The 13,096-nt window shown below is 37.0% G+C and overlaps 1 protein-coding gene across 1 annotated transcript in view; it reads left to right on the top strand.

Moving 5' to 3' along the window:
• Window positions 1–155: 155 nt before the first annotated feature.
• LOC139447599 (ubiquitin carboxyl-terminal hydrolase 9X-like) overlaps window positions 156–13,096 on the top strand; it is a 53,568-nt gene continuing 40,627 nt past the window's right edge. The window contains exons 1-4 of the mRNA XM_071229005.1: window positions 156–281; window positions 9,824–10,273; window positions 11,792–11,904; window positions 12,115–12,227. Of these exons, the coding sequence (XP_071085106.1) occupies window positions 9,847–10,273; window positions 11,792–11,904; window positions 12,115–12,227 (653 nt within the window). The 5' untranslated portion in view covers window positions 156–281; window positions 9,824–9,846. The remainder of the gene's footprint in view (window positions 282–9,823; window positions 10,274–11,791; window positions 11,905–12,114; window positions 12,228–13,096) is intronic.

Here is a 13,096-nt window from a genome sequence, read left to right as displayed (position 1 = left end):
TCAAGAATTTGACGTGAAAATATCACTTGATCTGAGAAATTACCATTTTGTAGGTATATTTAAAGTTTTCGTCGCATCAATTAATTTACTTTTATCATTTGAGGTAATCACGTTTCACCGTGACACATTCATTACCATAATACTGCGTACGGCTTTGGTCGTCTGATGTTTTGTTGGTGGAAAAATACCACCAAATCTCACAGACAGTCTTTATTTTTAACAGATGACCACTTTATTAGCTTCTAAACAACTATTTGGACCGGATTAGATCCGTCTACGAGGTAAGTCTGTTAGTTGGGCGATTGCTGTTTACGAGCGAATGATCCCACTCCCCAGATTCGCCATTTTGACAAAGCTCGTTTCCTGGTAGCCGGTTCTTTCACTTATTTTATCACATAATTTGCGTTGTCACATTGCCTGCACGAGTGTTTAGTCGTACGTGCATCTGTGAGTCGGATATATATGAGACAGAAAAATCGGATGTTGTGCACCGCTCGATTTCTGTTGATATCGTGCATGTCATTTTTTATGCGTCGTCACATGAGCGTCTGAGTAAATTTGCAGCTCAGTCGTCGTCAAAATATGCAGCATCTCCAACAATACAACTTAAAATGTAATGGCAAGTTGTACATGTTACACGAATCGTATATGTAACAGTTATTCTGATGAAAATGACCATTTTGCTAAAAACTGCAATTCTATTTTCAATGAATGACGTGCATGTCAGAAATGTTCTTGGAAAAACCCACATTGCATACGAGAAATGTCATAGTAGGACATATTGACACAAGTCATCAGTTATTTTCTTAACCCAGCGAAATCCTCTTGATCTTATAGATGTACTGTCAAGGCAATTTGTACATCAAATTATGTACAACAGGAATGTGTAAATGCCAGATATTTATTGGTTAATATTTTGATTTAAAAAAATCATGTTATGCATATATGTAGATCTAGAGCTGCGGCAAAATCTGAAAAATACTGTAATCATCTTTTGATTAAGTAATTATTACTTTAGCAGATGCAGGGAAAGATAATTTTGTATTTTGTGTGCTGAAAGCATTCTGTCCCTGTCCTCTTTTCAGATACTAACATAAAATGATAGTCGTGTTAATGCCACTAGACAACTTTTAGATTAGTGTAATTATTGATGAGCCAATTTTGTTTCATTGTTGGCATGTTTATTGTGTTTATATGATTATTGGACAGACTAAGTCGCTAAACCACATTTCGTTATGGTCTTTTAATTTGTACAAGATGTTCCTGAAGTTTCATTAGCCTCTAAGTTTTTTATATCTGTGATTTAGGAAACTTCAGCATTTGCCCGTTTAAAGTTTTCTTTGCTTCATCATGTGTTCATGTTATCATTATAAGGACTTGTGGGCTAAAACTGTTAGCTTTTTTCGCTGAAATCTGTTGTCAATTTTGAGGTTACAAATGTAGTTGATTATACAATTAAAAACAAATATAATATATTTTTAGAGCTTTAATCATGTTAATGTTCAAATCAGGGTTTTTCATCTCTAAATTTGACTTTTAAGTTCGGAAGTAAACATCTAAATATTTATGTCATGGTGGAGAATTTCAGGAATTGAAGCATAATTGCATGGTCAACCTGATGTTACAAGAGTGCCAAGTATCAGGGTCTTGCATTGTTCTTTGTAATATCATCCTTTTTGCCTACAATTTTTGTTGACACACTTGCTCAAAATAGTATGGGAACTGTATTTTTGTATTTCACTAATTTGATTGAGTAAGACTAAAACTAGTTGTGTTTGAGAAGGAAGTACTTTCAGTCAATAATTTTCTTTTGCTGTGATGAATGGTTACCACCAAAAGCATGGGCAGACATATATAAGCTAAGCTACTGATGGCAATCAAATTAAAAGTTTGTCAGTTGTCATAATATGATCAATCAGTGCTGATACAGATAGATGGCATTTTGAACGGATGAAAACTAGTCAAATGCATATCAATGTGCGCAGTATTTTTTCGTTAGCTTTTATGTCAGCCGGTCATAGTACCGGCTGACTAAAAATATACCGGTCCTTATCATTTTCGGACGTTCCCCATGTTACTGTGTAAAAACATACCTTTCGATCAGAGTTTTCTCTTTTTTATTTCTGAACTGTAGATTTGCTGCAGGAAGGTGTTTTTTCACCAGAATGCATGTTCAAGATCATTTAATCTTCGCTGGCAAAGTCGGTTACAGCTGCGAAAACAGCAAAATCTGGATAAATATCCTCATGATCAGCCATGATAACTTGACAATTGGACCAATCACAGGACTGAAATGGGTAATCAGGTGATTTAAGGAATCCCTTCCATAGTTATTCAATTCTTCGCGTTAATCTGGGAGGTGAGATGGGTTCAGGACTTTGTCAAGACAAGTAAGGGTAGACAGACTGTCTTCAGGAAATCTGGCATGTTGTGTACTGCAAAATTTATCGATGAAGCCTGCATGTGAATTTTGAAAAGCCTGCACCAAATGTGAATTTGCATATGTAACTTTCACACCACGAAACACGCCGTTTGTGATGTCAGTAAACGATTGCTCATTTTCTCCTGGTGTTTTTAGCAATCTTTGCAATGAATCGCAGGTTGAGTTCAAAATTGACATTATCATGCTGAGATTCAGATTGTCTTTCTGAAATATTGTGTATTTCATCTGTTTCATTTTTGACGAGCCTAATTATTTTAGATAAATACGTCTTAGATTGTGTAAGTAGGGTTTCATTGAGAAAATATCATGAAACATTAAAAACTATTACTATTTGCATATTTATTCTTTGTTCACATTGGATCACACTCCGGGGCAGTGGTGACTTAGCATAGCTCCACTGCTACAGGCTAAAGGAACAGACTAATGCAAGTATTTGGGGGCGCTTTACATATTGTTTTGCGAAATTATATACATACTACAACTGCGACAGTGAGTTGCATGACAATACATGATATTTACACATTAAAGTGACCGCATTGCAATAGCTCTCCGTACGTTTCGATGACAGCACATGGAGCCCAAAAATATTTTGTCATGCACTTTTCGCATTTGTGGTAGCATATCTAGATCTATATTATTTTGAAAAACAATATCTAAAGCTCATCAAAGGCTTGCATTAGGCCAGTCTGTTCTGTTTTCAGAATAAGCGCGTTTGTTAACAAACACACGAAAAGTTCAGTCACGTGATAGTGATATGCAAATTTGCCAATGGCAATGGTGCAGTGCGAAGTCATCACTGTGCATGTGGTTCTGAACTCATTCGGAAAATATCGATTAAATCCGTTACTTGATTACTATAGCTTTGTTGTGTCTAGATACCAAAGATATAAAGATGCAATCTGAATGAAACGATTATTTTTAGAAAACTGGGATTTCCTTTCTGTGTGGAAGAGAAACACGGACTGATTTTAGAGTTGAGTGAACAAAGTTTTAACACCTTGTTGCAGACATTCTTTCTACCGGACACTGGGACCGTCACAGTAAACATTTACCGGTCTTTGCCATTTTTTACTGGCCAAAAACTGGCATATACCGGAGAACAGAAATACTGGTACGTCTACTACGCACAAATGTAGAGAAAGGATGCAGAAAAAAATATACTGTGTCTCTAGGAACTTACGCTTATAATCATTGTACCTACAGCGCAACAAGAGCATTTATTGGTGTGGTGTTATTTCATTCATCAATCATGACTACTGGCACTGCCCACATCATTGTTTCATTCAACATGTTCAAGGATCTAAAGTAATTAGTTAAACATCCTGTACACTACATCATTTCATTACTTTACAGGACCCCCTCATACCCCTAAAATTAATTATTGTGGGTTCTCTGGACCCCCACTTTTGTACGTCAAGGTAAAACCCTATGTAGTAACACATGACCGAAATACAAAATGATTCAATTTCGAGAACCAGTGCAATGACTACCAATACATCTTGATTGACCATGTCTTGCAAAATAAACCATTTACTTGAGTAGACTGTGTTTTCATTACAAGAAGGCCACACCCAAGTTAATTGTGATGCAAAGTCAATATTCGGCATTTCAGTGTCTGAAAGTAAAATCATCAATCTATCTTAAGGTTGTCTTATTCGCATTGTGCTTAGTTGTAGCAGTCAGAGAAGTTGTTATTACTCACATCTACAACCGATGCACCACTTTGGATTTTGGTGAGAATTCACTTGGGTTGCTTTCTAGTCTAAGTGGTACTGTATATCGCTGTGTATAAGGCAAGTTTCGTACCTAACATGGGATGTCGTCTTATAAACAGGGTTGAAGAAGGTTTTTTTCCCCAACACAAAGACAAAGGCTGAGAGTTTGATTGCATGCTTGTTCAAGGATATCCCCTCTACAACCCATCCTAGAGAACAAAACGAAGAAAAGCACATCAAAACTATCATAGTATCGACTCGATCTGTGTCCAGACAACAATGACAGTCTACAGCAATCTTTGAATTTACCTTAGTTTCTATTTGACACATCTTTACAATCATCTTTCAATGATCAGCCAATTGATCAGTGATGACAAACACTTGTTACCGCCACAGGTTCATAAACAACTTCGGAAATCACCCATCATCTCATCATGTTGGCCATATTGACGTCTTGTACTAGATGCAGAGCTACAGATAAACTGCGTATACCCCCCTAAACTACCGTATTCGACGTAATAAGCGCCCCGCTCTAATAAGCGCCCACGGCGATATTTGCTAATATATTGGCTAGTGAACAATCCCAATTAGCACTCCTTCCGATTGATCAATGTACACAAGACTTACTTATTCGCGTATAATACGCACTCGTGTGTTATATGCATTCTTAATTTTGGGCAATTAAATTCTGGAAAAATGTATGTCGCATATAAACATTTCAGTGTCTCAGCATAAACCATGAAATTTATCTTTCAACTCTCTTTTTTCCACCAAAATAATATTCTAATAAGACTAAGAGCCCCTTCAGGGCTCAAAAAATTTGTTCAACCCTACTTGTCCTGCAGGGCAAGTACTTTTTATTTTGTACTCGTCCTGCCAAATTTTCACTTGCCCTATTGCTCAATGCTGAACAGACAATATCATGTATCATGTACCATGTAACCACTGAAAACAAAGTAAATAAATTGAACCATCTGCTAAAATACTGACAAACCTACTGTTTTCCAAATCCCGAGCAGTTTCTTTTTTCAACACATGTGCTATAGATAGGGTGAATGCCTTGCAAGCATGATCATTCAAATAATTTGTACCAAGTATTACACCATTCTTAGACTGCAACTGACAAAAACTTGGAAATTTTGAAAATCGTTCGCCTTCTATTGCAACATAGTAGGCTGTTGTGAATAGCTTTTCATAAATTTCACTGTTTTTTTCGTCAACTTTTTGCATTGACTTGGCAAACCGCGCAGTCTGAGGTTTGTAAAAGAATTTATCATGTTCACAGCACTGAATATGCTTCCTACTTGGTGCGTGTTATACACGAAATAATGAGTTTTGATGTTTTTCCCCCATGGAAAGACATTACCTTGAGCACGTAACACCGTAAATACCATGTCAACAAATCCATACTGAAGTACGCAAATTAGTCATGTAATTACACTGTCTGGCTATAAAAAGTATTCTGAACTTATTTTATTAATTTTATTCAAAATTCCTTTTAATATTGTTTAAATTAATTTCGGCGAAATTGTGTGTGAAGCGATCGGAAGATCGCACAACTCACCGTTATTAACAGCAACCACGGTCAGATTACCGCTATTGATGCCTTGAAACAAACTTTAGTTGACAGAGAATGACTCGTTAAAAGTCATATTTGGTTTTGTTGGACGATTCTATGTCAACACGTAATTCTCGCGATCACGTCCACGGGAGCCTTGACGGTGACTGGTTAAACTGGTTCCATGTAAAAAATAATACCCGGCAATAGCGATCAGCTGCTTCACTTAGGGTTATTATTATTTTAAATATGTTAAGTAAAAGCTGCATCTAAATTAACAAGATATTGGAATATATTATTCCCGATAAAAAAAATAGTTTCAGATACAGTTTTGCCGATCCTTGCATTAAAATCCTATAAAGTTATATCATTGGATGTGTCTTGACCGAATCACCGGTAGTTAGCAACCAACCGCTTACATCAATAAATAAAGACTGGTTTCAGCGCAAAGCCTGCGCAACGATACATCAAGAGACAAACCTCAGCCTAATTGTTAATGCTATACGCGACATAAATATCGATCGGCTGAATGGCCGTCATTTCCGTGTCAATATATCGCACATCAAAACAAATATAAATTAAACTGCTGTGAGTATCTGCTCGTCCGTCACAACGAGTATTTGATAATTTTAGCTTGCCTGACATCAGTTACCACTTGTCAATACGAGCGGACGAGTGGATTTTTCGAGCCCTGCCCCTATTTCAAATTTTGAGAGCGCCCTGGGCGCTTATTACGTCGAATACGGTATTCAAAACCCAATTACTTTCAATTAACTTGCATATAGAAACGCATGCATCAAATGAAAAAATCAATTGTTTGAAAATAGCACTCCTACATACCCAATGAAGCTTTTTCAGCATGCGTACAACAAAGCTTATTTCCGAAACTCAATTACAAGCTAAATTACTTTCCAATTCAAGCCTATATTTAGAACCGTTATATACATCTCAAACATTATTTCATCTCATAATGCTTACTCATTTTGGAAAAAAAAACCAATAGAGTGAATAGATGAGAATATTGGTTATTCTGAGCTCTGTTGATGGAAATATATTGAGACGCGCTGTCATTGTGACTGACTAACTGAGGTAGTTCTTAACAGACCTTTCTCATCTAATGAGATATTACAGTAAACTACGTTTATAACAAACATGCTTAAAACGAACTGATGGATATAGCATACTGTTTTTTGGTCCCGGTCATTTGCTGCACAATGACTTATGTATATCCTGTTTATATGAACTACAGTTATAACAAACTAAAATTAGTGGTCCTTTTGAGTTCGTTATAACTGTTCGTTCGTGTAGAGGATGTTGAGCATACATACGCTCATGTCGCCTCTCGTTTTGAGGAACTATTTAATTTGCGATGCAGCTGGTTGTTGTATGGCTGTCAGTGTAAACATGAAGTCACACATACTAAATATAATTGTGAATATGAATTTTTCTCTCTCAGGAATTGACTAAATGTGTCAAGGAAAATTGATATTCACAACAAAATTGCAATCATTTTTTTCATTTTACATCTCCTTAAAGGTTGTTTTTTCAAATGATTGTTGGGAAAAGATTATTGACAGATTATTCTGGGATGTTCTTTTTGTACATACCAAAAAAAGTCAAAGTTCAAGGTCACAAAAGAAGATACAGAAAAGTATAAATATGTATGTTCTTTTGGACTGGGCGCCTTTAAAGATCCAAGTTAAAATTGGTCTTCAGCAACCGATGTTTGTCGGAAGATGCGACTAACAGGATCGGGTGGTGAGGTTCCCTAAATGGTTGATTGTCATTGTATTTTAGTTGCATAGATCCATCAATGGATTGCAGGCCTCAATGAAGTGCAACCCTATTATTGACAAATGCCACTTAATCAATATTTATGTCTACATGTGTCAAGTGATGTATACAATTTTCAACCCTTACTTGACTAACCCTTACTTGTCCACACAAAATCGATATTTGTATACACTCAATCCCTCTAAAGTTTATTAACCGTACTACATCACTAATCCCCATGTTAAGTGTAATTCCAGAGGCTCAATGTCATCATACTGTGGGTACTGTTTGATGCAACTTGTTTGATGCAACTTGGTTTTCATGTCAACATGCACCTGGTACAAGTTAAATCAAGTTCCTTAAATCAAGCCCTGAATTGTCTGGTCAAGCCTCGATTATTTACATACCACCAACAGCATCATATAGCTGGAATATTGCTGAAGGCGCCATTGAACAAGATACAAGTGGACTTTAAGACAGTGCCCTATGTTAAATAGGGTTTGGTTAAGATGAGTCAAGGTCAGCGTTCAGTTTTTTATCTGAGTAGTGGAATTCAAATCCTACCACATCTAGTGTTGGTGCTGTCTATCAAAGGTCAAGGTCATCTTTGAGGTTATCGTGCAACATTGTTGTATCATTCTTTGCCAGTTACTGTTGTACATTTACATGTACAAACCTCGGACCTGGTAATTGTTAGATGTTAAGAAGTCGTCTTAGTTATGGTCAGGGTCTGAAAGTAATGTTTTTTTACCTGATGTGCATGGTGGTATTTTAAGTCTTTTAAGATTGGAGGAAATGGCAATTTAGGGTCTGCTTCTGTTTTTGTAAGTACTTGCAAACACCTGGTTGCATTAAAATTTGACCTTTTAATGTTCAGTGTTAATTGAAAATCTTATCAAATTAATGGATTTTGAAAATTTATCATCAGATTTTAAGGTTATGGCAGCTGATGATAAAGATTGATGAAAAGGATAAACATACTGTAGATCATGGATATAACGAACTACAAGGGACCAGAAAAATCAGTTCGTTATATCCATTGTTCATTATATCCGTTGTTCATTATAAACATTTTCGCTCAGAAACGTCTGCCATCTTGGATAAAACAATACACAATACACGTAATTGCAGCATTTACTTGAATTGGCAGTGATCACTTCATAGCATTCAATTGATAACATTTCATAACATTCAATTAAGTTGAACAAGGTCAGTTAACTCATTTGCCTCGGGAAGATGGGATAAACGAGACTACCTATTACATCATGGATATTGAATGTTAACGTGAACAACACAAAGCTTTTGCTGCTTAGATAGGAACCCAGTCCATCCAAATGCCTAAAGATCCAGATATTATTTATATGATTATGTATTAATTCTTCTGTGACTGTGCTGTGTAAATATCGATACACAAGGATCAAATTGCGATATACGTGTATTACAGATGGCCATATTGCAATATTTCTGCATACTAGTTATATCTTGCATCCCTTATGACAACATAACCTGTTGATTGCAGTATGTGATAGGGTTGGAATTTCATCATTGGTCTGTTCCAACATTGATCTGATCCAACCAAGCAATTATTGATGGTGATAAATGTTCCAATGTTATCAGTTAGTGTATAATGAAATGTCCTTGGTAAACAGCTGATTTTGCATTTCAGCGGCAGAAACTAACAATTTTAGTCCACTAGTCCTTATAATGACATAGAGCAAAACCCTTAAAAATGGCAGGGGCGGTCGGGTAGCCTAGTGGTTAAAGCGTTTGCTCGTCATGCTGAAGACCTGGGTTGGATTCCCAACATGGGTACAATGTGTGAAGCCCATTTCTGGTTTCCCCCGCTGTGATATTGCTGGAATATTGCTAAAAGCGGCATAAAAACATACTCACTCACAAGCATGCAAGTGTTGCTGACCAAGGATTATAATGAGGGTTGAATCTGGTATTTCAGTTACCATAAGTGGATCCTGGCATGGCTAGGGGGGCAAACTGCAAGACCTTATATCTCACTTGGCCACCTATGACTATGAAGTCAATACAAGTTGAGTTTATGTTAAAGGGGCGGATCCAGGATCGAAAAAACGGGGAGGGGGGGTGTCAGCTTGGGCCATTTGTACCTTCATTGAGGGTGGGAGGGAAAAATGGGGGGATGGCTCCACCCCCCGAACTTATTGATAAGCCGATTTTCTGAGAAATATTGCTTTTTTGATGTTTTGAACTTAGAAATATGTTGGAGTCAAAGAAGGGGGTATTAGTGAGCCCTTGTTATGTTAACAGTTACATTTGGTGTATATTTTATTTTCTATCATTAAAACACCTCTTCTGTTTCAGCTGTTTGAAGCAGTATTGAAATCATGACGATAGTTATGCGTGGAAGCCCAGCTGGAGGGGATTCCCCTCAAGAGAATTCCCCTCCTCAGACAGGCCAGGCTCCCCAACAACAACAGCCAACAACACAACAGCCACAACAACAACAACCCCCGACTTCACCACCATCACAGACACAACAGCCTCCTAAAGAAGCTCCACCCCAGCAGCAACAGCAGCAGCAACAACAGCAGTCCACAAGTGGAGGTCCAGGTCAGATCGCGACCCAGCATGATGAAGGAGGTCAAGGTGATGGAATAGTGCTGCCTCCTGATGACCAAGAACCTGAATTCCCCCATGTGGAGTTGGCAAAACTAGATGAAATGATTAACCGACCTCGATGGGTTGTTCCAGTGCTGCCGAAAGGAGAACTCGAAGTTCTTCTGGAAGCTGCAATTAAACTGAGCAAAGATGGTATGCAAATTGTTTTCATTTAGAAATATGTTACTCATCTTTTCAAAGCCAAAACCTAGGTTTTTTAGTATTTTGTCTACTTACAAGACTTTATGTTTTTATGATGTATTCATGGGAGTTGATATTTACATCAGATTATTCTGGAAGACTACTATATTTTCTTGTGTATAATTCACCTTTTTCGAAAACATATCTGTAGAGGTCGGGGTGCATTATACACTCAGACATTGAATTTTGGTCAAAAGTACCCTGTTCTAAAATTCCAAACACTTTTAGTCTAGTATTCTGAACACGGCTCTTAACATCATTTTCAGTAGATTTTATTGTTATTATGTGGACTTTCATCAGCTGTGGTACAAAAATAGTTTTGTCATAAAAGGCCACTAACGGGATCGGGTGGTCAGGCTCGCTGACTTGGTTGATACATGGTCATCGATCCCAATTGAGTGGATCGATGCTCATGATGTCAATCACTGGATTGTCTGGTCCAGACTCGATTATTTACAGACTGCCGTCATATAGCTGGAATATTGCTGAGTGCGGCGTTAAACAACAAAACTGCCGTCATATAGCTGGAATATTGCTGAGTGCGGCGTTAAACAACAAACAAACAAAAACAACCAAGAAAAAAAATAGTTTCAGATATAATTTCCTGTAATCACTGCATTAAAATTCTTTCATGCTATGATATTGGATATTTTGTAACTGAATCAACAATAGATCCCAGGAGAAAATGTATGTTCTGCTGATTGCTATTTCGGCATGTATTTCAAGACAACTACATATGATAATCTTAATCTCTGCCTTGCAGGAAATACAACTGAAATTGTAAAGCATCATGTCCTATAGTTTTTATTGCAAACATTTTTATTGACCAAGTTTGTTATTTCATGTTCATTCACCAAAGTGATCCAAAATATGTTTTGACTGCGCATAATATGCAATTTTTTAATATGCAAGTTGTGTCAGAGAATTGGAGATGTGCATAATACTTAAGTGCACTTCATACACAAGAAAAGACATCAGTTTAAGCTTTTAGAGTGGACAGTTCTGTCAAAATGAAGCTCAGTAAAATATTTTTTTTATCTTAATTCTAGATTTCATCGTTAATTTTCTTGTTGGGTAGACTTATGGGAATGTTGTCTGAAGATCCATGGTTGATTCACAAAATAGATAAAATGGGTAAAGCCAATTCATGGAGTCCCACCCAGACTTATCTGCAATTGGGTAAAAAGGTCCTCAGTATCCCCTGCTTGTCTTGAAGCTTGTGAAAGAGGATTGAGCATTCTTGCATGATGACTTTGCTGATTGTCGGTCTCCATTGTTGGGTGTAAACAGACTCTGTCTTGTCCCACCATGAATATTTACTGACCACTGATTTACATTGAGTATTGCTGTCTGCTTTAAAGGTAAGTAAGAGACTGTTGTCTCCTGTTGTAGTTTAATGGTAATATTGCTTAAAAAGGGCCTCATGATTTAATACCTTCACTTACTCAGTTACTGTTTCCATTCTTTCAGGATTGGATGTAAGAAGTGAGGCTTGTCAAAGATTCTTTCGTGAGGGTCTTACAATATCTTTCACAAAGATTCTCACAGATGAAGCTGTCAGTGGATGGAAATATGAGATACATGTAAGTACGAGTGCAATATTTTGATATTTTGAATGTTACTATAATTTTGTTTCGACATTTTATGTTTACCAATATTTAGATAGAAATACTATATTATTTGTGATGAATGTCATAAAGTACATTTCCAAATAGTCCTGATTTAATTGAAGATATATTTGTCAAATTAATAATTTGATCAGTTTTAATTGACATTTCCTTTCTTTTCTTCAGAAATGTATTTTGAAAAATGCTGAGAAACTAATAGAACTCTGTGTGGCTAAATTATCACAAGACTGGTTTCCTCTCTTGGATCTTCTGGCCATGGTTTTCAGCCCCCAGTGCAAGTAAGTCATAGTGTTCACAATCTTGATTACCCATGAAGGTCCAGGTTAGAATAGGTCTTCAGCAACTCATGCTTGCCGTGAAAGGCGACTATGCTTGCTGTAGGAGGCGACTACGGGGATCAGGTGGTCAGGGTTGCTGCCTTGGTTGCTACATGTCATCGTATCCCAATTGCTTAGATTGATGCTCATTATGTGAATCCCTGCATTGTCCTGTCCAAACTCGATTATTTACAGACCGCTGTCATATAGCTGGAATATTGCTGAGTGTGGTGTTAAACAACAAGCAAACAAATCACTTTCTTAATGTAACAGAAATGTTCCTGGAACTGTATTCGTAGGTACATGTGTAAAACATCACTAAATGCTGTGTAGAGAGTAATGTCAGAATCAGATGACCATGGGTTCAAATCCCAGATTTGTCTTACTGTCATCTTTAGTCAGCACCAAACCATAACTTGGTTTCAGCAATGTGGTTAAGGTCTCATACCTGCATCACTTTTGACTTTCTTCCCTCATTGTCCTGACACACAGTTGTCATGGCTTGATATAGCTGTATAAATCATGCACAAGTGCAACCTAAGATTGAAAAATGCAATTTAATATTTATGTTTACATGCACCAAGTGGATGTCAAAATATTCAAATTTGTGTCTACTATCCCTTACTAGTCCACATAAAATCTATCTTATGACACACTCAAAACCCCATTAACCATTCTACGTCACAAATCACCGAAGTGTCTGTCTTTGTTGACATTTTGAACTGTTAACTAGATACTCAGCTGAGCTACATTGCACATGACACTATTTGTAAGGCATAGAGGGAAAATGTATGATGACATGCATATATTATTAAGCTATTTGAATAACA

The sequence above is a fragment of the Haliotis cracherodii genome, unplaced genomic scaffold, assembly GCF_022045235.1.
Source record: "Haliotis cracherodii isolate W230 unplaced genomic scaffold, xgHalCrac1.p SCAF_7, whole genome shotgun sequence".
NCBI classification, from domain to species: Eukaryota; Metazoa; Mollusca; class Gastropoda; order Lepetellida; family Haliotidae; genus Haliotis; species Haliotis cracherodii.
This window is presented reverse-complemented; position numbering and strand designations above follow the sequence as displayed.